General features: G+C 42.6%; 2 protein-coding genes across 3 annotated transcripts in view; one reads left to right on the top strand and one right to left on the bottom strand.

Moving 5' to 3' along the window:
- The first annotated feature begins 226 nt into the window (after positions 1-226).
- On the top strand, positions 227-6595 carry tacc3 (transforming, acidic coiled-coil containing protein 3). 2 transcript variants are annotated; one of them, XM_084382268.1, is made up of 17 exons: positions 227-349; positions 1680-1845; positions 2230-2357; positions 2440-2486; positions 2575-3700; positions 3801-3846; positions 3935-4067; positions 4250-4308; positions 4411-4544; positions 4702-4789; positions 4940-5068; positions 5432-5499; positions 5588-5631; positions 5724-5884; positions 5973-6079; positions 6160-6280; positions 6376-6595. In XM_084382268.1, the coding sequence occupies exons 2-17, from the start codon at positions 1681-1683 to the stop codon at positions 6439-6441; spliced, it is 2622 nt and encodes an 873-aa protein (XP_084238394.1). In that variant the 5' UTR covers positions 227-349; position 1680; the 3' UTR covers positions 6442-6595. The 2 variants fall into 2 exon arrangements, with proteins under 2 accessions (XP_084238394.1, XP_084238395.1); XM_084382269.1 differs by having other exon boundaries at positions 3804-3846.
- A 777-nt stretch (positions 6596-7372) lies between these two features.
- LOC311274419 (fibroblast growth factor receptor-like 1) overlaps positions 7373-25894 on the bottom strand; it is a 28674-nt gene continuing 10152 nt past the window's right edge. Inside the window, exons 3-7 of the mRNA XM_084382095.1 lie at positions 18428-18700; positions 12590-12676; positions 11345-11629; positions 10331-10684; positions 7373-8922 (exon numbers count right to left, since the gene is read on the bottom strand). Of these exons, the coding sequence (XP_084238221.1) occupies positions 8480-8922; positions 10331-10684; positions 11345-11629; positions 12590-12676; positions 18428-18700 (1442 nt within the window). The 3' untranslated portion in view covers positions 7373-8479. The remainder of the gene's footprint in view (positions 8923-10330; positions 10685-11344; positions 11630-12589; positions 12677-18427; positions 18701-25894) is intronic.

Genomic DNA, 25894 nt, shown 5'->3' on the forward strand with positions numbered 1-25894 from the left:
AAAGCTGTTGTTGTCTGCGGTGCGTGTGACCACTGTAGCTGAGTTTGCTAGTCGTCGAAGTAACTATCTTGCTATTTATAATATCTTTGAAGTTGGCTCCAGAGCGCAGTCGTCGATTGGATCATATCCGCTCTTGATTGCGATTGGCTGCTTAACCAGGAAGAGCGTTTCCTTTGAATGTTTCTGGTGATTCTATTGGTGCGTTTCGAGACGTTTAAATTACAAACGGTTCTCACCCTGGCAAGCCGTGGGGTGTTCAGTAGCACATCTTTACTTGTTGGTCACCCTGCTGTTGAATGCTTTCACGAAGGACGTTATAATTTTGACCAAGTTCATCTGCTTTTTTGAGGTAGGTGGTGAATATAGAATGATAATATAGCAGCCTGTGCCTCCCAATGTTGTTTATTCATACCAAACACATCCAAAGTTTTTGTTTTCCATTAACTGTTAACATCTGCGTGGTCTACGGTTAGTTCTCAACTATGTTAGCTACAAGTTAGCTTAGCTAAAGTAGCCCCTTTTACTGTCAACCCTAGTTATGTCCGTGCTAGTCTAGTGTCAAAATTTCTTGTGGCTTTTATGACAAAACGCCAAACTTTACTAGCTGACGTTCGTTAATTGGCATGTCAGAGAACGAAAAGCACAGGAATTACGTGATACATGAACAATGGCTGCATACAATTTGATTTAATTTGACCAGGGCTGACCAGGGTCTAAAGTGAGCACCAGCCACCAGCCAAATGCTGGTAAAACAAGCAAGTGACTGGTAGATTTGCTTCACTCACCAGCCAAAAAAACCCAATCTTAATCTTACCAGCCACTCAGGCTGGTAAGATTTGAACATTCACAAGCCGTTGGCCAGTTGACAAAATAAGTTCATTTTTGAACCTGGGGCTGACTCACCAGGCCCCCCCAACTCATTCATCTGTGTATTTTCTCTTCTATATTAATATATACCACTTAAACTTAAGCCAAAGTATACACCTATGGGCTTCTCTAGGCACTATTATCAGTTATATTGATAAATCAAATATATTGTGATATTTTTTACTTTTATGACATAATGCTATTTTGGCCTGTAGTATTGTTTTAAACACTTTTTAGAATTATGAAGATATGCAATTATAAACAAACTTGTTAGTGACATCTGGTGGACAAACAGTGGAAAGGAGGCACTGTTCTTCAAATATGTTGGCATTGTTGTGCTGCAACTTTGTGTCACCTATCAGCCATACACTAGTTAATATCTGGAATAGGATAATATCAGCTGACAGATTGCCCTACGACACAGCATCATTGCCTGTGTAGCTTCAACACTGTTGTACTTTTTGTCAATGTAAACTGGATCATTGTTCAGTTTTTTAGAGAAAAAAATCTTTACTTTTTAATCTGCAACACCTCCCTGTAAAGGAGTTTATAATACCAATCACATTTTTTAATTCACATTCAAACCAAGATTTAACTACATCAGAAAGTGGCAAAGTTGCATATGTCTTGATTCTGCTGTTAACTTTGTGTGTCATCTTTCTCTGTGCAGTCCATTTTCACACCCATCAGTAAACCTCACGACCAAAAGTGTCTTATCAGCTCGGTGCAGCTTTGAGGATGACGCCTCCCTCAGAGTGCAGTCGGCTCGCTCCAGCCCTGTAACTTACAGTTTGTCTCTTTGCTTTTTATAGGATGAGTTCTGTTGATGTGAATGATGAGAATCGTGGCGTCTGCCCTGGAGGAAAGCAGAACAGCTCAATTAACGACATTTTTGCCCTGGATCAACCAACCGGGAGGCCCTCCATCCTGCGTCAGACGGAGAACCTGCCCAGCAAGGCTGTGCCAAAGGGGACCAAGGTATGGAATCAGCTCACTTTTTTAAAATATATTGTATCCCTGATATTCATTCACACACTGTATCGACAGTGTCACCAGGCTAAACCCTTTTCTACAGCTATTAGCCTTGTTACCCTGAAGTGGTAGATGGGTAGATTGATTGTTTTGTTGCACCTAGACACCTTTTAAATATTTGATTCTTTGCTTATATGAAGCGCTACACAATTTTTAACAGATCTTTATCAAACAGAAAAAAGCAGATAACCCTCATGTTGGTCATCTTTCTAGCACATATTTGCAAAGTAGACGCACTTTTGTTAGATACAGATACGGTGAAAAGGCTGGATATTATTTTCATTACTTTCAGGTAATATTTACTCCTCTGATCAAATCTCTTGTGTGTAGGTCTGCTTTCAGACTCCAAGGAGAGACCCTCAAACTAAAAGAATTCTTTCACCTTCCAAGTCTGTCAAGATGACAAGTGTGGATGAGTGTACAAAAGCAATGGAGTCCTTATATTTGGCTAAAACAAAGTAAGTAACATTTCTTATACTCTAAAATGCTTTGAATGAAATAACTGATCACTAACAAAACAAGTCTGTTTTGTTTTTACAGTACTTTGCCACTAGATGCTGCTGAGCAGCCTGGTGAGCCCAAACAAGGTAGTTTATCCAACTTTACAAACTTATTTCCCTCAAGTGTCTCTGAATGTTAAAAAAATGTATGATAATCTTCTTGAATTTTCCACAGAAGTGTCCTCTTATCCTGATGATGACATGCCGATACAAAGCAAAGGAGGCTATCAGTTGGATTTTGACAACCTTGACGCTATGGATCCATTTAGTAGCTCTAATAAGATGATGCTTTCTCCTGCAAGACCTGCGGTTGAAAACCCACATCCACCTCAAACTGATCCTCAACACACAGAACCAGAGAATATTTCTGAGGAACCGACCAAGATCGAATCAGCACTAGACGAGACGCTTCCATTCAACCAGTCCGTAGAAAACTCACTGGCTGACCTCTCCGCTGACATCAGCTCCACAGAGAGCAGCGTGGTCACAGTGGTGAAGGTACCAGCGGTCGAGGAATTGGATTCATACGCTGCCACACCTGATGAAAAACAACCTGCTAAAATGTCTCCAAATGTCGATGAAGACAAGGTGTCCGGCAGTTTTGTGGAAGATGCTCCACTGCCAGCAAAGGGCTCTTACAGCCTGGATTTTGACAACCTTGACGCAATTGATCCTTTCCAAACCGGTGGCCCTAAAATTCAGAATTCACCTGTCCTTGGGAAAAAGATGCCAGACAATAACCCACCTGTTGAGGAGGTTCAGGAAAATAAGCCCACAAATGTTAAAGTACCAGAGGTGGCTCAAGAGGTGCCTCAAGAGGTGCCTGTTCAGCCTGAGGTGAAACCCATAGCCACAGTCGCCCCAATTTCGGCTAATGCTGCCAAACCTCCAGCTGCTGAAGCACAGCCATCTGATGCCCCAATCAAGGAGGGACCGGTCAAACTTGAGTTCAATTTCGATGATGGTGGTGAGGTCAGAAAGAAACAACCACCCAAGAAATTTGGCAAAAGGCCCCCTGGTCTGAAATCGAAAGCAGAAAAGCCGGCATCTGATGTCAAACCACCACAAGAGAGTCAAGTGAAGCCTGAAGCCAGTGATGTTGCTGAAGTTCCGGCTCCTAAAGTAGCTTACTCATTTGACTTTGACAAGTTTGATGACCCAAACTTCAATCCCTTTGGTACAAAATCAAGCATGACCAACTCTCCAAAGATCAGCGAGAAATCCAGCCCGGTGCTCATGGAAGCTTCCAATCAAGAGAAGATGGACAAGCCTGTGGAGAAGGAAGATGTATCGCCAGCATGGTACGTTAACCTTTCTCTGAGTGTATCAAGCATTTATTTGCAGTCGGCACTGCCACAAACACCTGATTTCACTGTAAGTTTGTTTGCTTTTTTCCCTCAGTAGTGCTGGAGAGAGTGTCCCAGCTGCTGAAGCCAACCCTGGAGCGGTAAGAGAAGTAACGCAGTTTGATGCAATCATGTTTCTCTATTTAACTTGTGTTTTTCATCAAAAATGTTTTTATTGTGGCTTGACAGGATGCTGAACACGAGGCTACCTTTGATCAGGGATTTCAACTTGAAGCTGAAAAACCTGTGGAGAGTCTTCCTGAGCAGAAGTCACAGGCTGCTTTGTTAGAATTCAATGACGAGTTTGTTCCTGGAACTGTGTGTAAGTCAACGTTGGCTATAACTCTTATTTTGTCAAGTTGTGTTTAGAGTTTGTTGTGATTTCATAGAAGTCAGAGTACTTCTTTACTGAAGAAATGCTTAATTCTGTACAGAAGGAATGTATTCTTTGTGAAGCATCATTGAAAGCTCATTTTGATGTTAACCTGTGATCTTTGTTTCCAGTCATGGCCAATGACTTTGATGGACAAATCGACTACCTTGAGCAGTTTGGGTCCAGCAATGTAAGTATTTTCTTCATATGTGTCAAAAAACTAAATTCTTTCATTGTTGATGCATGACCTAAACATTTTCAAAATGGTTAATTGTTTTTTTTTTTTCTGCAGTTCAAGGAGTCTGCACTAAGGAAACAATCCTTGTACCTTAAGTTTGACCCCCTCCTGAGAGAGAGCCCAAAGAAGTCTGCCGGCCCGGCTGCTCAGATGTCCCACGTCCCTCGCCCCGCTGGCTTTATTTCACAGTATGACGTACTTCTGTTTTCACTTACTCTGATTGCTGCAGTCACTGCACGTTAGAGCTGAATTTGTTCCGCTATGGAAGTCGTGTACAACAAAATGAGATTTGTCTCAAATGTAACCACTTTGACCACTTCACAACTGACTTCTTTTCCTCCTCAGGCTTGCAGCCCCACAGATGTCGGCAAAAGAGACTGCAAATGGACCACAAAAGGACGATTTCAAGCTCTTCGATGATGCTATAGCACCAGTAAGTAACTCTTGAACCACCACCATTGACTGTGCTTGTTAACTTAACACTTGACTATAAGTGGATGTGTGTGTCCGTTGTTTTGGAAACAACATTCAGCAAGTCCTTACTGTGTCTCCTAACTTTATTTACATTGTTGCTGTCATCTAGCCTCCTCCAATCCTTGAGAGCCTTGTCCCACAGTTCCGCCAGCCAGCAACCACGGAGGATTCAATTATTGAAGTGCTGAAATACAGTCAGAAGGACATGGATGCAGCCATTGCCAGGGTCCAGGCTGAAGTATGTCCTGCTCAATGACTTGTTTTTACAAATGGCAGCACCCGTTTCAAACTCTGAAGAGGTTTTCCCATTTTTCACGTCACTTGGTTTAGGTGGATGTGAATAAAGCCATTTTTATACAGATCTTGTTGATGGTCTGGATTCTGTTCTGTTACGCTTGTACGTATTCCTACGCACAAGCGTAAGACTAAGTCATATTGGTAATATTAAAATTCTATGTTTGAATTTCCACATAGTGCCCCTTTAACAAAAATTGTCCTTTAATTTGAAAGAAGCGGTGTATAGGCCCTCACCATTAACTAATAACTTATTGTTGTTTTTTAATGACACTGATTAAACATAGTCTGTGTGCATTCTTTATAGGCAATGGTTAAAGAGGACCAGTGGAGTGCAAAGTACAAAAAGCTACTTGATGATGGTCAAGAAATGAGGTAAGCTGCGGTTTGTTTGTTTTTTGTCATTCTAACTCAATGATATCAAAGGTTTCAAGACATTTGACACCTTCTTTCTCGCACACAGGAAAATAATTGCAGAATTTGAGCTCATGATCGCACAAATGATGTGTAAGTTAACAAATTATGCACGTCACAGTTGTAAGTATTTTTGTTGAAGTGGTTTATTAAAAAGAGCTTTCAAACGTCTTTGTATTCATCAGCTGATCGAGAGAAGGAGAAGGAGGAGGCTCAGATGAAGCTCAACGAGGCTCTGCTGGAGAAGGAGCAGGTGTCCAGTGATCTGAACACCATGGAGAGATCCTTCGCCGACCTTTTCAAGAGACTGGAGAAGTACAAGGATGTTGTTCAGGGCTACAAAAAGGTCGGCGACCATGAACATTTGACGTTTTTTATGTTTTAGCACAAAAGCTGTGGCAGTTTTGGTAAAGTTTTGTGTGCCTTTTCCCTAGAATGAAGAGACACTGAAAGCTTGTGCTCAGGACTATCTGGTGAGGATCAAAAAGGAGGAGCAGCGTTACCAGACCCTTAAAGCCCACGCTGAGGAGAAAATTGGCCGGTAAGAGACATGACTTTTACTGTGTTAATAGTCTTTATTGGAGGACATGCAGTGTCTGACTGACATTTATTCATCTTCAGAGCAAATGAAGAAATTGCTGAGGTGCGGTCAAAGAACAAATCTGAGGTATCTGCACTTCAAGCGCAGCTGCGACGGGAGCAGCTGAAGGTACAGTCACTGGAGAAGAGCCTGGACCAAAAGGTGAGTTAAAATATATTAGATGGTGTGTATTGCAGAAATTTTTAAGATAAAGTGTGAATTATCATCTTTACATTTTTCTAATTTCCTTTTTGCAGGAGAAGGAGGCTGAAGAGCTCACCAAACTTTGTGATGAGCTTATCACCAAAGTCCAGAAGGGTTGAGCTCATTTGTAAATACTGTATATTTTCTAACTTTATTTCTGTTTTTCCTAATCGCTGTTGTCTGGATCATTTTCATGTGTAGTACATTGTTTGTCTTTGTTCATGTTCTTATACTACTGTAAAAAGTTTAATAAAGATGATTTACAAGTTTGAACATTTTGCCATGTGCATGATTATAAACCACTAGGGGGCAGTGTTTGTCTTCATGTTTATTATTTCATCATCTGGGTTTTGAATTTAAAGCATTATTTATGGAAATGGACGTAACATGGCTGTTTGAAGCATAAAAAAAGTAGTTTTGTGTTGAATTTCTCCTTTTTAAAACACACAAGCTGTTCAACGTACTCACCCCTCATCTGTCTGGAGCCAGAGCTCATCCCCATCCTGCAACGCTCACAACAAAACAAGAGCTCACCTGACACAATGCTCCCCTTCTTTCCTGAGCAATCACAGGGTCCTGTCACATCACTCCCAGAGCAGGACAATGCACTTCCTAAATGGTGAAAGGAAATCCTACCTAGATTGGAGTTGAATGAGGTGGTAGTGCGGGCCGAGGAGAGGGGGAGGCGATTCACTTTAAATGGGGGAAAGATGCTGGTCACTCGGTGTAGTCTTGCAGGGGCCATCACTCATCTAAAAAGGGACTGTGAGGCTGCTCTTGTGTCTGTATGGTATCTATTCAGTCATTCATTCCAGTAACTTGTGTCCCTCTGCTGGCTGCCCTCTGTGTCACCCTCAGCAGACACTTCAGCTCACTCAAAGGAAGAAAGCTGACCTGTCTGTAACCAGCCATTATGTTTTAGGACAGGGAACTGTTATCTTGGATGACAACAATTTTTACAAGGACTTTTACGCCTTCGTTAGCAGCATTTGAAGAATATTCAGTGGTTGAACAAATACTTAAATCTTTATGAATACTGAATTTGTTTAAGGTCATTTAATCAAACCACCAAACCATCACACTTTAGATGATTTAGTTTTTGAGCCTTGAACAGAGTACATCATACAAGATTGTCAAATATAACCAAATTACATACAGAAATACCTACATATTGGCATGAACTAAATGTGATTAAACTGGGTGACGAAGTACTGAAAATGTACTATACACGACAACAACAGTATACTTTAATAACATTACATAGATAGGTAAAACGCCTTGCTCTGAAAAATAAAACTTTTACACATTTGATACATTTTTTAGCAAAATAAATTAAATATTCATGACTCAACTTGATTATAAAATGACTACAGCTTCATAAACTGTGGTTGGAGAAGGTTATCCTCTGCTGGTTTGCTGAAAACATGCTACTGAATGGATGATGGGAACCTAAGTAAAAATATAACGGAGACCAATTCAGTTAACGTGGAAACACACTTCTGCCATCCCTTGCAGTCTTAGGCAAGGTTTGCATGCCATAACAAAGGCTTAAAAAAATTACCAGCCTACTCTATATCACTGATAACAGAGGACAAAAGTGAGGGATGGAGAAAGGTAACATAAAGGATAGTGGTCAGCATTTTAAACATTATGCATCTTTAACAACAAAAGGACTACCTGAGTAGGAGCGTAAAAACCGGCCCCTTTGTAAATCTTGAGTACCATTTTTCATCTTCATTTCCAGGCAGAACACACGGAGCCTCTGCGCTCCAACAGCTGAATAAGTGAAAGGTAAAACCTAACCTCCATTTTCTGCTACACCTCAAGTAGGAAAATGCAAAATTCAGCTGCTGAGGAAGACCTTTCAGCTGCGTTTAAACTCACACGCTGCAAAAAACAAAAGTCCTTTTTTGTATTAAGTGCACAACAAGGATTCATGGATTTTTTAGTGGTGTGAGGATATGACAGGTAAAAAAAATAAGCACCAAATATGGAAGTTTGGATGTGTATCACTGGCCACTGTTTTTCCCACTCTTCCCAGTAATCTCCAGCTACGAGAAGAGTTTTTTTAATGCCAGGTGAATGTGGCTGTTCAGTCCACAGCTCATTGTCCCTCAGAGATACTGGAACAGTCAGTTGGGATGTTTGGCACTGAGGCTAACACTGAAAATGAATGTGTTGATGCTGATGTACTTTTCCATCCACGTGGGAGTGAGTGTGCGTGTGAATGTCAGTGTAAATTTTAGGGTAGATTTTAGGGGGGATTGTTGGGCCTCCCTGGGCGAGGAGCAGCTGCTGCTGTGCCAGGTACTCCTCATAGTTCATGGAGCTCATGCAGTCTTTCTCCGGGCTGGAGGAGCTGGACGACGGAGCCGCGTAGCCCCTGTCCCGCTCTCGGTAGGGCAGCCGGTGGGAGCCCTGCAGTACCTGTGCGGCCGCAGCCGGAGCGCTGGGAGGGGGGCAGTGTTTTCTGCTCTGGCAGAACCACAGGAGCACGGTGCCAAAGATGAACACTATTCCAGCCGGGATCCCAATGATGACAGGCCAGGGGAGGGAGCTGGAGGCAGGTGAGAAAATGGGCGTGATGGGAGGCTTCGTGTCTGCAGAAAAAGAGGGCCAAAATAAAATCAAAACAAGGTTCCAACTCTTAAAACGCTGCCAAGAGTTTGTTTTAAATACACAGGTGAAGTGCTTCAGGCCTGAAACAAGGGATTATATTGACTATCAATTAGTCTGCTGTTTTTTGTTTGGATTGAGCACTTAGTCAATAAAATGGCCAAAGATGCTTTATTCATTGAGTCATCTCATATACAGCCATCTGTCATCACACCATCACAAGTCTTAAATAAATAAAGTGCCCAGAGGAAGACTGTGAGATGTAAGATGCTGACAGCACTGCATGAGCTATTAAGTAGACCATGAGTTAATTTTTTTGCCAAATCAAATATGTTTGATGTACAATGATATAAAAAAGAGAAAAATCCTCACATTTGTGAAGCAAAAACCAGCGAGTGTTTGGCACTTTTTTTCTTGAAAACTGACCTACATATTTCATATATAATCAGAACTGTTGATTATTTTCTGTCAATTATTTTCAAATTGGTTAATGGACCAATCATTTGAGCTAGGGCTGGGAGGTCTATAGAGACTATGTATCATCTAATATTTTGGCACAAGTGTTGTCTTTTCCTGATTTTTATAGGCACATTAAAATGATGTAGTTTTCTGAATTTACCAGACTGTTCCACTTGTTCTCTTATACTTGCCTTTACCCAGTTAGTCATTATATCTACATTACTGGTGATTATTCATCAATAATCTCATTGAGGTAGTATATTGTGAAGAGTCACCTCTACAATATTGTTGCAATATTGCTATCGATATATTTGGTAAATAATAATCATGATATTCAGTCCTAGCGTTTATGCAGCTCGTTTGAGGATATTTAAAAATATTGAGATATATGTTGTATATCGCAATATAGCCTAAAAATATCTGAATATCATTTTAAGGACAGCCCAGCCCTCATTTGAGCTCTTAAATGCCTACAACTTCATAAATTTGCTTCAGTTTGTTTACAGAAAAAAAACTAAATTAAAAAACTACAAATCAGCCCTAAATAACAAGATGATAGCTTCAATGCCTCCTGAATCTGACAGGCCTTTATATATTTGGTGGAGAATAAGTCCCAAACATGTCAAAAATTGATATAAAACAGGTAACAACAAAACATTTATGCTCGTTAACCTTGCTTTGCTGTCATCTGTCATCATTACTTTTCCCTGACATGTATGTAGTCTCGCTTTCCTTTCAGTTAAACATTCCTGTGATGTTATTGTGTGATGTGCACTAATGCAGATCCCTAAAATTAAACAACCACATAAAATATACAAACTGATAGCACAGATCCTTGTCCAAGTGGGTGATTTGTTGCTCTGCAGTATGTTTGTAACACATCCTGCTGCTGTAGCAGCACTACACTGTAAACAGACATTCCCCAGGCCTCACCTGGCAGCACAGTGAGGAAGGCGCTGCGGAAGCTGTAGCCCATGGTGTTGGCGCCTAAGCAGATGTACATGCCGGCGTCCTCCTCCTTGGCGCGGGTAATGAGCAGCTTGTTGAGGTAGGAGCCATCGGGTCGTGACCACACCTCCCCCGTGGGCAGCACCACGAAGCGGTGGTCTCCCACCTCGATGGTGGAGTTGTAGCGGCTCTCCTCGTTTGTCTCCACCCGTTTGAGCCACTGAATGACCGGCTTAACGTCGCTCCTCACTTTGCACTGGAACGACGTGGTGCCTCCGTAGTCCACTGTTGTGTTGACCGGATGAGTGCCTGTCAAAATAGGCTTGCAGTTTGTCCTTTCTGTATAGAAACACAGAGAAACACTGTCAGGACTTCTTTTGACATGACAGCCCTTCTGCAGATAGAAGAGGTCTTAGTTGTCCATACCGTTATTAGCCTCGGGCTTAGGACTTATAATTGACAGAGAGGGAGGAATACCACATGTAACACTAGAAGTATGTGTGATTAGTTTCCTCTCTTTCTTTGCTCCTGGTTGTACAGCACACATTTCTCATGGGAGGGTGGGGGGGCCGGGGGTCTGGCAGACAGCTGGGCTTTAATCAGCTCCAGATTGGGTGGAGGGTCTCTGAGTTAAACAGCTTCTCTCCCTCTCTCTCTCTCTCTTTCTCTCTCTCCCCCTGTGCAAACACCAGGGCACAAGCCCTCACTCTCAAGCCTGCTTCCTCAATATGCTTCTCATATACATGATTACACATGCACATTCAACCATGCAGCGAGGATATGAATAAGACCTGCTGATCGCGATCAGACGTCAGGAGTGGGTAGATCAGAGAGAAGGTCTTTTGTAAAGGTTACAGTTATTCCTATGCTATTTCCCGAAGCAATGATCCACACAAACAGCAGTAATCATTTAAATTAATGCCTCATCTGTTAGCATTCGTATTTCCAGGTGAGTATGTTCGGTATGCGTGCAGCTCAGCTTCTCTGTGGGATACTCACGTACGACCTCAACTTTATACGTCGCGTTGATTTCCCCCGCCCGATTGGAGACCCTGCAGGTGTATCTGCCGCTCTGCTCCGGCGTCAGGGTCCTCAGACTCAGAGTCCACTTCTTCTGACGGCCCTCGCCAACCTCCTGCTCCGTCAGCGGCCTGTCGTCCTTCAGCCACACGATGTCGGGTCGAGGATTTCCACTGGCCATGCACTTGAGCCGCAGTGAGCTGCCCTCGGGACGAGCTATCACCCTATTTCTCATCTTAGCAGGCTGAGTGAAGCGGGGACGCACTGTTGGGGAAACAAGAGGAAACATTCAATAACTTAAGAGTGGATACATGATGTGAGCTGACAACACAGCCTTATTTTAAAGGACCATACCAGCGTTTTTGCAAGTTTTGGCTCCTTAACTACAAATCATTTATATATAGTTCTTTCTCTCTTCTCTTTTTGTTTTTTTTCTTTCTGTTCCAGACTCCCATTGATTTGTATTGAATTGAAACTTGTTCCAGTAATCAACAATATGTCACTTTGAGAGAAATTAAAGGATAAATTCACCCATAAATGAAAATTCAGCCATTATCTACTAAACCCCATGCCAATAGAAAGACAGGTGAAGTGTAGTAGTCTACAAAACATTTCTGGAGCTTCACAGCAAAACAGGATTGCAGAAATCTCCTAAACAATTGAGGTAGATGGCAAGTTGTTTTCAAAACGTGAAATATAAGTGAAAAGAAAACATAAAATGGTTCCATACAGCTCAAAAGCTCAAAGCATTGTCTGAAGTGGCTGCACAAGCACGACCACATGCTGAGGGTGTAAATAATGTCTTTTTCAAATCAATTAGCGACCTCAGGGCTTCCTGGGAATTACCCCAGACAAGCTGTATGGAGCCATTTTATGGTGTTTTTTTTTTTTCTCGGTTGTTTTGCTTCAGATGTTTAGTAGAAAAAACATGCTGCAACGCTGTTTTACTCTAAAGCTCCAGAAATGTTTTGTAGACTACGAAACTTGCGACTGAATTTTCATTTTTGGGTGAATTGTTCCTTTAAATGCAGACATGACATGACGGAGGAAGTTTTATGAGTCGACTAATAGAGTTTTATATCATAAAGAGATAAAAGCCTGGAAAAAGAAATACATCCAAAAATCTAAAAACAAAAGTACATGTGGTTTGTAGAACATGCAGAACTTGTTATGGTCCTTTAATTTACAGCTGCATCATTGTTCGCATGCCAACAGAGCTCTTACCAAATTTTTCTGACAAGCCATCAGTGCCTAGGTCAGACTCTGCTCCATCAGCCGCCCCGGGTCCAGATTTATCAGAACCTGAGTCATCTGTTAACACAGCAACAACAACAGTTAATTAATCAGCAGCTGATGACCAAACGAAACAGCATTGTGTCGGTTCTTTAGTAGTGAGGATAAATACATCTTGCAGAACAGAATTCACTACTGTAAACAATAGCAGTGAATGACTATAAAGTTGTAAAAGCAGGCGATGACACAGATTACATGAGGTGATTCAATTATAGTTTTACTTTTATAAAGATGTGAGGCCATTTGAGTTGATACCATTTCTTTCCACAACTTTAAGACAAGATGTGAAACTTTTTTTAGCTTTTCTGGCGCTTTGAGCTACATTACAAGCTCTAGAAAACGTTGCTTTATGGACCTTAAATTAAGATTAGTTGGTGAAACGGCTGTTTCCAGGTACAAGAATTAACTTGCACAACCTCGTTCCAGTTTAAATAGAAAATAAGCTAAAAATGTGTTTTTCACTGTGTATGGCAAAACAAAGAGCAGTATTCACTATAATATTACAGGTATACTGCATTTTTAAAGAACGTATTAACTGCCAGAGTCTCATTTTTAATTGTAGACTGTGTCGCCATCACCACATTTATGGCAGCGACCCAACACCAAACAGACCCAGTAAAGTGTTCCTGGCTCTATCTGAGTAAATTTAGCATTTATAGATAGGCTCCTCTGAGCGGGGGTGCATGCTCAGGTCACACTCTGCAGCATTTGGAAGTAATATGATAAGTTTTCATAAGCCCAGTTCCAGGAGACAGCTGTGGAGTTTATGTCATTGGCTGACATCATGCAATGGAGCTAAGACAGGGCTTAGAGAGAATATAATGAGTGAAACCTAATCGACAGTTTGTGATGCGTATCGACTTTTCGAGTTAAGCAATGATGAATTAACAGAGCAGATCAGGTTCCTCGCCAGTATCTGCCACTCTGTGCAGGAGGAGATGATTATTGAAGAGCGCCTGCTGTTAAATGATTTTATATGATACTGCTGAGGTGTCACTTCGCATTAGACATGGTAAGTCATTCTCAGTATATCTAACGAACTCACCAACAATATGTCAAGGGAGTGGACACAGTATCCCTATGTGGAGGCTACGTTAACTTCGTGTTTTGATAACAATACAAAATGGAAACACTACCAGCCAGTTCTCTACCTTTCATACCTCTTTTTGATTTCGAGTTCGGTGCAGCCTCAAGTTGGATTTTTCTAGATGCAGTTTGGCACACTTGATTCCCTCTCAGGGTTTGATTGGGTCAGGTAAAGAGTCCAGATGTGACTTCTAACCCCCTCGTTCTGCCTCCCTCCAAGTCCCCCCGAAACCCTCAAAGCTCTCCAGGGTTCTCTGGGTACAAACCCTCCTTTGTTTGTCCCCTGCAGCACCAAGCCCAGCCATGATGTCATGGCTATTTGAAGGGGTTTAACTGGCCAACTATAATAACCCATTCCTTTAAAAAACAGCCTCCACTGGAAGAAATATTTCTCTGTTGCTCACTTGGGCTCTCTGCATTCCTCCCGGTTCCTGAACCTCCCAATCCAAACAGAACATGGTCCCACACTGCCGGGGTTTTCTTTTTGACTCTTTTTTTTCCCTGAATCTATTTCCTCTCTACTTTTTGGCGATTCTAGGGAACAATGGCGCCCTTTATATGTCTGTCCTGTTAAAGCTATCCCTTGCCACTATTGTCTTTACACAATGTTGGCTCACTAAACTGCAGACATGGGTGAGGTATGGCTGCCATATGATTGTTATTTCTTTGAGATTGAAAAATAAAAATAATCAAGGCCTCTAAATGCACGAGAGGCCTGTTCTTCTGCACTGGAACGTAAGTAAAAGCTGCAACTTATTACAGAATCAGTGATCAAACAAGAGTCCTTATACTTTACGTACTGTAAAGTAAGAAATCAAAAGGTTTGTTATGCAAACGGGAAGTCACGATTCAAGTGCAAGCGAATGCTCCAAGAGAAAGTATAAAATTGTTTAAAATGCAATCAGCCTCCTTCCACACAACTTTAATCCATTCATGGTCTGCTACAGTGTTTAGGGTCTGACGCCATAACCCTCCCACTTCATTCACAAATCTAGCCACAGGAAACAGGTCACTACACACTCTCTCCCCTGGCCGCCTGTGCCAGTTGAATCACAGGAAAAGGGCCTGATAATTTCAGGTCACAACGAGCTCCAGATGTTGTTGGGGACACTGTAATGTCCAGGGAAAGTTATGCGCAGTGGCCTTGCATCACACTCTGGAAATCTCAAAACAGCTACCACATGTGATCAGCCACACACGGGGTAGTTTATCCAACAGTTGGCCTGACAACGTCTCCAGAGAGGAGCAAAATTGAAAAATGTGCCGCGAGAGCCAATTTCTCCATGTACACATAATGAGCGCTGCCAGCCCTGTATCAGCCCTGTAATATATTATCAGTGCAGACATAAACATTAAAATACAATCCTGTAAATGTTAATATGACAATCCCATGTTAATGCTGATATGAAGCCTGCTGTAGCCTGAGCAGCTGAGGACAGAGAGGGTTGCTTTATGCATCGGTCTATCCTGGTGGGGGTGCTGGGAGGTGATGGGGGCCAGTTGTCAAGAGACCACCCCAAACAGGGCCCAAACAGCCAGCTGGAGGGATTGAGGAGGCGCCATGTTGCACTGACTGACCAGATTCTTCAGATAGCTCAGGGGAGGACAGGCTGTCCGCTGGCAGATGGGAGGATCTCTACAGCCGCAGTGAAACCCCCACCTCCTCCTCCTCCTTACATCACCCTGCAAAACCCCTCACACTCTCACCTCCAATCTCACCCCACGTCTCTATGCTGTCTCTTCTTCTTACTGTCTGTCTTCTGCTTGGCTTCTCTGCTGGGTCCCAGGCGATGTTTAAAATGTTATACTCTCCACGCTGGGCCTTGAACTTGAACAGCTGCCAGGATTTCGTCGACCCTTCTCCCCTGACCGGCACTATAACCGACTGCAGTTGCTTCTCTTGCTTTTTCCCTCTGTGATCCAGTAAAAATAATAAACTGACATGATGGATACTGTATGTGCAGCTATGCTGGGAGCTACCCCTCATTTACAGCATCTCAAATAAATAATCTCCCCTCTGATCTTTTTGAGCAACATAATGGGCCTCCCTGCAGGTCACTACAGTTAACTGCACGCAACTAAATTAAAATGGGGAACAATTAGGCGATTCAACGTTAATGGAAAGTGTTGCTCATGATAATTGCAGACTATTTGGCTGAATTAAGCTGACTTCAATTCTGGACGTATTTTGACAATGAGGCCCCCTAATCTTTGTGGCAAAAAAGGCACCCAGAATGCAACGCAGCTCCGATGGAACAATTACCTATAAAAACAAACGCTGTGGTGATGGCCTGCCAGCGCCTAATGGGATGATGGACAAGAAAACAGAAAGAGGGGGGAAGGAAAGGGGGTTCTTGTGAAATGCAGATTTCAGTATCTCGAGTCGGCCTGTCACGCACTCACCACCAGAGGACAAGTAGGAAATGGAACAAAACAGATCAGGATTAAGAGTCAGGCCAGAAAGTCTCTAGGTAACTCCAAAAAGGGCAAAAACACGCATGATAAAAATCTCAGGGAAATATGCTTCCAAGAAGGACTTATGATTTAACTTCCAAAGGTATTTTTTCCTAACGTAATCACCGAGTGGGAGTAGAGCAGCGTATGCAGTCAGGTTGAACTGATCTCCCTGCCGGCTCCATCACGGCAGTCTCAAACTGTTTTCGCTGAAGTCTTCATTCTCACTCACTCGCACTGCAGCAGAAGCCAAAGCAGACAAATTATCTGTCACATGAAAACACCGCAGGGAAAAAGTTGTTATCTATCACTAAGATGAATTGGCTAATTGTGTGTGTCTCCTGTATGTTTGTGCGTGTGTGTGTGCGGCTTGGCTTTAGTTTATCAAAATCATCATATCTCCAAGCATTAAATCAATATCTAAAACCAGACATAAATTCCACATGCATGTTAAGTATTTGGCTCTACTACAGAGATTTTATTTAAACAATAAGATGTAATATGTTTAAATAGCCGGGAGTCATGGAAGCATTTCAACTTTTTTCATTGAACTGAAACTTCAACTTCTTTTAGCACCTCCACTTCAACTTCAACTGCAGTTTCAGTTGTTTCAAGTGTTTCATCGGTTAATTTTCACCAGCAGGCGCATGTAAATGTTCTTCTGAAAAGGTTTTTATTTGTTTCCACATCATGTTTTGTAACAGCATTTAAAGATATGATATGTAACGTTTCTGCATTAAAATGTCTAAAATGTCTTGTTTATATATGTTGTTGAGTTTTGCATTTACATTATCCAAAATGTTTTGAACAATGTTCAATCCTAGAGAAATCAACATTTCACCCCTAGCAGCAGAAACTATATACTGTACGTTCAATCTTGGAGTACTATCCACATTGACTCCACTCCTCACTTGAAAGAATCCACATTTACTTTGAAAAGGCTTAATCCATCACATTAAAATACACCCGAGGATTGTCATGGTATCCAATCAACAGAGCTTTGAAACAGACCGAAAATGACACGGTGCTTGTTATTCATCACATGATTGATTCTGAACGTAGTCCACAAAGAAGTGTTCAGTGTATGTATGTTGTTAAACTCAGATTGCCCTTTTAGTGCAATGCAGACACAGTCAACCACGTCTGACTTTGAAACTATATAACACAACTGTAGTATGAACCTTGACATTAAAGCTGGCGCGCTGCCTCCATCTCCAACCTTTCATTTTAGCACAATCAGCAGTCACCCTCTCTTTGAACTCGCCGGCAACTTCACATTGAGGGGCACCCTAAAATAAACTTTGGTCCCGTCTGTTCCCAACTCAAGAGATTGATTTACAACAAAAAGCAGCGTTTTCTGAAGCGCTCTGTGTTTTCCACATCTGCCTGATTATGGCTCTTCTTCTGAAGGCCGGCTCTCAGAAGACCAGGCTTCATCTGAGAGATGAAGCTGCAGCCTCTGGGCGACTCTGACTCTGGCCCTAATTAGGCATCTTAGAGTAATTAGACTAAACACAGCCTTCACGCTCCACTCCGCTCATTCATCATGTCTGCTCTCGCGCAGAGAAAATGCACTGTATGCACACGCACAGAGTAACACACCCGGTCAGACGGTGCTTAATCCTCCAGGCTCCCATTCAAGAGCTGTGCGAGCGTCCGAAGACAAACCAGCACTATTACACTGAATGTGTTTCTTATTGCGGAGCTGCAGACCTCCTGCCTCCACAGAGTGTAGCCTAAGGAAAAGGAAGAGCTTGAGATCCAATTGAGTCACAGAGGATGAAGGGGTATGAAACAATATCCCACGCCGCTGTTGACTTTGGACAGGGAGAGGTAGGGGCTGTAACACATACAATAGATGAGAGGATCAACCACTAAACCTCCACAAATCCACTTGTTTTAGACCTCGACCTCTGTGAGTGATGCTGTCTTTTAACATTTGAACTGCGGTGAGGTTGTTGACTACAGGAAAGTGTTACGAACATGGCATTGAAAACACCACAGAGGAAGCAGATGCACTCTGATCGTACAACTCAGGAGACTGACTCACTGCCACGGTCTCTGTTTATAGTTAGCAGACAGGTGACTTCATGTTTCAAGGATGCTCAGTTGAGCTTTAACAAGAGTGACACATTTTACGGTCCTCCATGATCTAATCTCACGAACCTGCAAAGCAACAGGTTATACAAACTATCTAATGTGACACAAACAGACTTCGTCTCCACTCACCGATGACGATGAGGGTGTAGTTGATGTTAACGCTACCAAAGCCGTTGGTGGCTTTACAGATGTAGGTCCCCGTGTCGTCTGGCTCCACCTCCTTGATCTTCAGGCCCATGCGGAGGATACGAAAACGGATCCAGCCGCTGTGGATGTTGCGCCCATCTTTGGTCCACATAATGAGGGGTGGAGGGTCTCCGTCTACTGGACATGGCAGCTTAATGGCACTCCCGAGCCGGACGGACTGTCTGTGAACAACCTTCTCAGACACCCGTGGAGGTCCTGAGGACACACAAACACAGTAAAGGAGAATTCTGTGAAACACATTTTTTTAAAAAAAATTTAAAAAAAAAGGTTTTGCAAAAGAAAATACATTGCTTATATTGCATTCCTGCTCCAGTTGTGACCAAACAAAACTCACAAGCAGAAGAAGAGCAAAGATTTGAACAAAGAAATATGTTTCTTCTTGTTGGCAAAACAGCAACAATAAACTCTATTCAGCAGCTTTTCTATGTCCTTAAGGCACTTATAGAAATAGAAATTCATCTGAGCATCTACTTAAATTTTTCATGACATCTGGAAAACTCTATCTGCTAATGAACATTGTGTCATTCCATCAAAAAAAAAAAAAAAAACCCAGATTAGCTACTGAATGGACCTTATGGTGAGACAGCTTTGCCAACAGCTGTTTCCAAAGTCAAGAATGATTATTTTTCTCCTTTCCTCCCTGTTAATCATATTGTCTGCCCTTTGAAGAGTCCTTATCCTGAGTTTGGGAACTGCTGATCTTGACCACAATACATTCAAGTCTCCAACATTGGGAAATACGAAAATTGGTGAAAGCTCTCCTAAGTAAAGTGTACTGGAATCAGCAAATAAAATATCTGAATCCTGGTTTCCTTGACTAAAAGCAGCTCTAAAACCAGCTCGGATGTGGGCAGATGGAATGAGATAGAGGTAATTTGTCATCTTTTTGTCTGATTAGCCAGAAACGTTGAAACCAGATTGTAATAATTGGACAAGTCCTGTCGTCCATGGCCTGCACAGAGAGGGTAAAGTGTTCTGGCTCTGGTTTTGCGTAGCGTGCAAGAGATCAAAGCGATGAGGGGGGCGGGCCGCAGCGAGACGGACAGCAGCCTGTTCTCCCCGCTCTTAATTGGCTCAGGTCTGCTCCCTCAGATCTGGTGAAGTGGAGCGGGCCGAAACACCCTGTGATGGTGTTAGGAGGCCTGCGCCGCTGCTTGCACAGCACCAGGCGTTCAACTAACCCCCTCCCCACCCAAGACTAAACAAAATCCCAAATTACTGCGCAGACTTGACACCGGAGAGAAACGGGACCGCAAGAGGGGGAGGAAATGCAACCAAAACCTATAGCTGCTGCAACAGCCCTCAAAAGTACACAGAGCACAGTCTGTGCCTCAGAACAAATGGCCAGTCTGGTAGCAGTAAAAACAATGGGGAGGGTAAGTACACATGGCCTCTCCCAAACACATACACACGCTCAAGCACACACATAGTCGCATTCCTTTGGTGCATTTCACACATATGGTAAACAAGAAGTTCATTATACTGATGGGGCTGCAGTGGGGGGAAGGTGACACAGGTAACTCCATCTGGCTGATTTATCCATCATGTTGCAAACAGATGTATCTCAGCTGCAGGTACAACATCTGGACTGTTGGGCTGGTGACCTCGATGCTAAAAAAACAGGGCTTACTTAAAAGTTTATAAGTAACGCCACAAAACTCAGCGGAAAAAAACTTGTGAGCGTAAAACCAATGACTTCCTTTCTGTTTCCACGTCTTTTCTCCGCCATGCATGAACGCACACACACGCACGCACACACACACACACACACACACACACACACACACACACACACACACACACACACACACACACACACTCACTCAGAGTTTTCCTTCCTCTCTGTGGATGGCCTTCCCTGGTCCACAGCATGCACAGGAAATTGGAAGTGTCATTGTTTATGTCTGTGGAGAAAACGCGACCGCAGTCTTTTTGGCTGTTGTCAGCTGGCCCACATATCTCACTCCTCTGCTACCAGGAAAGGCAGAACAGAGGCGTTCACTGTTCAGTTTCTTACTCTGCGGACTCTGCTGTAGGACCACAAACAGGTCACAGCTTGGCTTGGTGCTGCAGGAGCTCACATGGACCGAGTTGATCCCGAAAGACTGAACTGCCCTGAAAAAACATAAACACATTTCTGCCAAATCTTGAACAAATAGGCTTCAGTTATCTCTTCTGACTTATGGTCCTGCAAGCCACTCAACCATGTGTTCTTTCTGGATTAACGGAGGGGACTGACATACAAAAACAAGGCCTGATTCATGTCAAAGGTTCAGCTGAAGGAAAGTGTCAAAACACATTGACCCAGCACAGATATTCTGTCAAACAAAGATTTTCTGGAAGCTGGAAGGACATTTCTTGAGAGTTATATTCTTCACAAGAAAATAAAACAAAACGAGAATAACTGAATGCTCTTTTCCATTCGTAAAAGTTTACAACAGTGTACTGCAAAAACTTGCAGAGCATTCCACATTCACTCAACCTAGGAATTTGGCTTTTTAAGCTTCTTACTACAAAAGTTTTATTAGATTTAGAATTTATTTTTTCGTTTATATGATCAGATAACTCTATCTTGGTGGTGCAATGAATCTTTGGCTAGATTCCCTAAGTTTAGGAGACTGTCATGTCCTTAAAGAGGCTTTTTTCATCGTGCCATGTGACTGATTTTGTTCACAATTTAAATGAATAGCATTTTTGAAAATAGGATTTTTCGCTTTCTTGCAGAGAGTTAGATGAGAAGATTGATACCACTTTTGTACGTGCGTGCTAAATATAAGGCCACAGCCAGCAGCTGGTTAGCTTAGCTGAGCAAAAAGACTGGAAACTGGGAGAAACAGCTAGCTGGACAGCCACTTTGTCCAAAGGTAACAAAACTCAACCTCCAGCCCAAAAAAACCACAATGAAATATTTTAAAAATAATTTCTGAACAGATTATAAAAGACAAGATACAATGTGTCAATTACAGGTAAAAATGGGCCTTTCTCCTGAAAGGCATTCATAATGTGGATAGAGTGGTGTATCAAGAATGAAAAAAGAGCTAGAGAAAAGAAGAAGCTATTTGACCATCTAACAAGCATCGAACATATTGGCCCCTTTGGTGCAAAGCTAAGTTAACCGACTGCTGCCTGTAGCCTTATATATACCATATGAGTATAAGGGTGGTATCTCATCATGCCAACTCTGCAAAAACAAACAAAAATCAAATAATCACATTTCCCAAACTACTACTTCAATGGTGATAAAGGTCTATGTGATCTTGAACCTTATTAAAGAAAACTCCAGCTCCTGAGCTTTTTGGCTTAATAAACTAAAAAGCTTTGGCTGTTGCTTCGAGTGCAAGGAATGTGCAACAAATGATTTCCTCCCTCCATCTCCGCTCTTAAAAAAAACCCTTTTGAAGTCCTTTTGAAAAACAAGGCATGAAGAAGTGTTGAAATCAAGGACATTGTCTGAATAACTTAAAATGTATCTGTGCTGTGTGCATGACCACCATCCTTTCTTCAATACGGACTCTCCTCCTCCGCCTCCTCCGCCTCCTCCCTCTCAAGGACAGGTTCTCTTAACCTTGGAGTTGAAAGCTTTGAAACTACCACACAGCGGCCCGCTGTAAATTATTTTCTTATCTGCTTGATTGTAAGATACATAGTTCATGATGACTGGAAGTAAAATGCACTATAGCTGCTCTTTTCTCTGCTGTCTGAGCTCCAGTCGTCTGAGGCGCTCTCCGGGTTGCTGAACTAAGCATTACGGTCCTCTGCGGAGGCTGTGATGAATGGGAATCAGCCAGATTTATGTCAAACTCCTGAGCGTTTACTCAAATTGTTCGAATTGTTAGCTGCTCTCTAAATGGAAAATGATACACATGACCATATGGGCTTTCCCGTATTGCAGCGTTGGTACGGCGCTCCTTATTATAGCCGAGCCCCATGTGTGAATGGAATCTTTCATAGCACAGGAAGAGGAGGAGGAGGAGGCCTGGCGACTCTCAGAATTAGCTCTGTTTTTCTTTGCTCAATTTGGTGATGGATTATTTTAAGAGAAAGGGGCACATTCAATAAGGGGCATTCTTGTGATTCAGACTAAATATAGCCACTTTCACGAAAACCTTGTGAGCGGGTTAATGACCTGTTGATCTGACATGCAGGCATCCACGGAGGAAGGTATGTTAGGAAAGAAGAACACAGAAAAAAAAAAACACCAACTACAAAGGCTGCCAGGTTTGAGCAATGTTCAGATGTGCTGGTACATCTCTCCTCGTTTATTTTCTCTTTTACAAAACACCTGTGGATTTGTAATGATGTATGCATGCATTTTTCCTCCCATACAAAGTGCTTTGGTCTTTCTATCCATTGCAAACACGTCAATAAAAGGTTGGCTTGGCTGCTGACAGCCGCTCCAATAGCGAACACCTGGAACTAAACCAACCGCAATGAGAACAACTCGATAATGCACGCAACACTGTCTGCCCAATAGAGGATATAGTTATTCAAACAACACTGTAAACATCTTCTTATAAAAAGGATTTAGTCCTTAATCTCCAGCCAACTGCAAGAATTTCTTGTGCATAGAAAGGCTTTTGCAGACTGCCAGACTGAAATGACTCATTACTTAGATAAACACAGATCTGAGTGAATGTGTCTTCAATATGCAGTATTTATATAAGGATAAGAGACAGATAGAAGCAAGAGAATGCATCCTCCTACTCAGCAGCCCTGTGTTAGCTCAGCAGACCGTACAAGAGCAGACGAACCTCGAACATAAGAGAGGAAGTTTAATGGAGCCTGTGCTTTAGGGAAAATACTCTTATCATGCATCTCTTAAAACCTCAGGAGCACTTGTATAATAAAAAAAACATAACAAAATGGAAGGGAAAAGTAAGTTGAGTTCAAGGGGGGATGAGAGCGTAGAAAGAAATGCACCATGAAAGCTAGAAACAAAATCCAGACCAGTGACTTTACTTGAGACCAGGGGGCTGGGTGAAGGCGAAAGGTGAGGCAGACACCGCAGCTCGGGGAGTGTGTGAAAGGCTGGGGCTTCTGTGCAGAGCCTGCTGCTGCGCTCGGCTATACATTTCACAAGCGGAGATAAAAATCGGCATAAAACAGCGAGAAAGAGAAGGGGGAGAGCCACCTTGGCAATTCAAGAAAGGAGGTGAGGTGAGGGGAGGGAGGAGGGGTGAAAGGGGACTGGATATGTGGAGTGGCCGTAGAGGCTGTTCTGACAGCAGCGGGGCAGCGGAGGGTGAAGAATGCCGTCTTTTCTTACCCCTCCAGACGTCCTGCCCAGCAACTTCACCCAGTGTGGTAATCAATACCCGTTATTTTCTCCTCTCGGCTTTCCAATCAATAGATAAGAGCGCGGTAAGACCAGCCGGGACAATGGCTCTTTCTTCGGCACCATCTGATGTGGGCTGAATAGCAACCGCTTCTGTGGTGGGAATGGTACAGGAGGAGCTATTGGGTGACATGAGGGACTAGAGAAAAAAGCAGGAGGGGGTGGAATAAAGAGAAAGAGGTAAAGAGAATAAGATGCTCCAGTCGATCTATCTGATTAAAGCAGAATCACTGGAAGAACACAGCTAATGGCTGCAGAACAACGGGCTCCTGCCGACCCCCTCATCAAAAGAACAGGAAAGAAACAGAGAGAAATTACTCCAGCGTCATAAAGCTTCTGGAAACATCTCCATCACGCGGCCTACCCTTAACAGGCCCTACTGTGGAGCCTTTGAACTTTAAGCTGCTATATTTCATTAAACTTGACTGCCTTCTCCCCCGGCACCAGCTGCCTGTGTCGGAGAAAAGCAGCGCGCGTGTGTGTGTTTTTGTAGACTCCTTACAAACTGTCATGTGTAGCTGCAGTGGCACACAGATCCAGTTTGACATAAGCATTTGTTTGTTTGTCAATAAATCGGGCCAATGTTGCATTTCTAAATAGAATAAAAACTAACCTTCAGAAAAAAGCAAATGCAATTTACTCAGTAAGTGTGGCTGTTGTTTAGGCTGTCAAACTAAATTGATCACAAGACAAGTTACATCAGGATCCCGGAGGCTTACTGCCTCAGCAGACAATTTCCTGGGAGAAATCCTCTGTTTTATAGTTGATTGATACTTTGATTATATAACAAGTCCCTTTTAATTCAGTCTAAGGATTATCCATAGGGCTCCATACTTTTCCATACTTCCACAAGCCAGGAAAGGTACGCAGTCCTTATGGAAAGTCCTGAACTTGAATTAATAGAGGCCTTTCATATAATGTTTTTGGAGTGGCCATGCTGTCTTATTACTGGAACAGTTTATAACCTGCTTTTCCGATGTCTGACCTGGTCCACCACTGTAAAGAGAGTTGGGTATATTCTGTTGAAAGTTGAAAGTCACTATTTTGGGTTATTAATATTAACTTTTAGGAGCATTTCTTTTCTCTGCTGAAAGAAATCATTCTGGTACATGCCAGTACGTTATCGACATCTAGACTTGTCAAGACTTGGCTCATTCTTCTTCTCATTCAAGATTCATTAATTTGTCCCGAGGGAGATTTGTCTCTCATTTCATTTTGTTCATTTTACCAGCCGTGACAGCATCTGATGCTAATGCTTTCCCCTTGTGAGTCTGTGTGTGTGTCATCATGGCAAAATGTGGTCCTGGAGACACCTAATGTAGTGGGAACTAACAAAGAGGCAGTTTTGAGTAGTTCATATGTCTGTCTGTCTGTGGACAGGGGTGTAGCTAGGAACAGGATGACAGCCAAGTTTGAAGATGGGCCTGGTCCGAACAGGAGGGACGAAATAACGGGGGTGGCCTTCTAACACTTTACCTCTGGCCCACAGTCACAAAACTTGTATGTAGTTGAGATCAAAATGAATGCCAAGATGTGTGTGTTCGACCCATGAGTACGTTGTACTCATGTAATAATGTAAGAAGGATAACCGTCATAAGTCTGAACATGAACTTGTTGACGGGTGTTGCGGCAGGTGTGATCCCCATCCTTTTTCTCTATCCTCTCGATATAAATGCCATAAAAGAACTAAAATAACTAAAATCATGGTGTGCAACTGGTCATGTTATGAAGGCACTGATGACTGACTTTTCAATCGTAAAATATCAGTTCAAGTTTCCAAAAACACATGAAAGTCCAACATGCAGTTATTCTACACTAATTCAGTAGCGTAACTTTTCATGCAGATGTGACTCAGTAATTCAGTGGTCCTAAAGAGCGCACAGTGAGTGCCACTCTAGTCGCTTTATCTCACTCCATTAGGCTAAGGCCCGGTGCACACACAGGGGCTGAGTGTGTGCTTAGGGCCACTTATCAGGGGAGAGGCAACAGCAGGGAGGCTGGGAAGGGAGAGAAAGGCCAGAAAGAGTGACAGACAGAGACAGAGAAAGAGGGGT

This window comes from Pagrus pagrus, assembly GCF_965226575.1.
Source record: "Pagrus pagrus genome assembly, chromosome: 18".
Lineage (NCBI taxonomy): Eukaryota > Metazoa > Chordata > Actinopteri > Spariformes > Sparidae > Pagrus > Pagrus pagrus.

Excerpts from the sequence above, each read along its gene's own strand:
- tacc3 (XM_084382268.1), top strand. The coding sequence starts at position 1,681 with ATGAGTTCTGTTGATGTGAATGATGAGAATCGTGGCGTCTGCCCTGGA. Across the intron at positions 2,358-2,439 it reads TTATATTTGGCTAAAACAAA|TACTTTGCCACTAGATGCTG; the intron begins GTAAGTAACATT and ends TTGTTTTTACAG. Across the intron at positions 4,790-4,939 it reads TCGATGATGCTATAGCACCA|CCTCCTCCAATCCTTGAGAG; the intron begins GTAAGTAACTCT and ends GCTGTCATCTAG.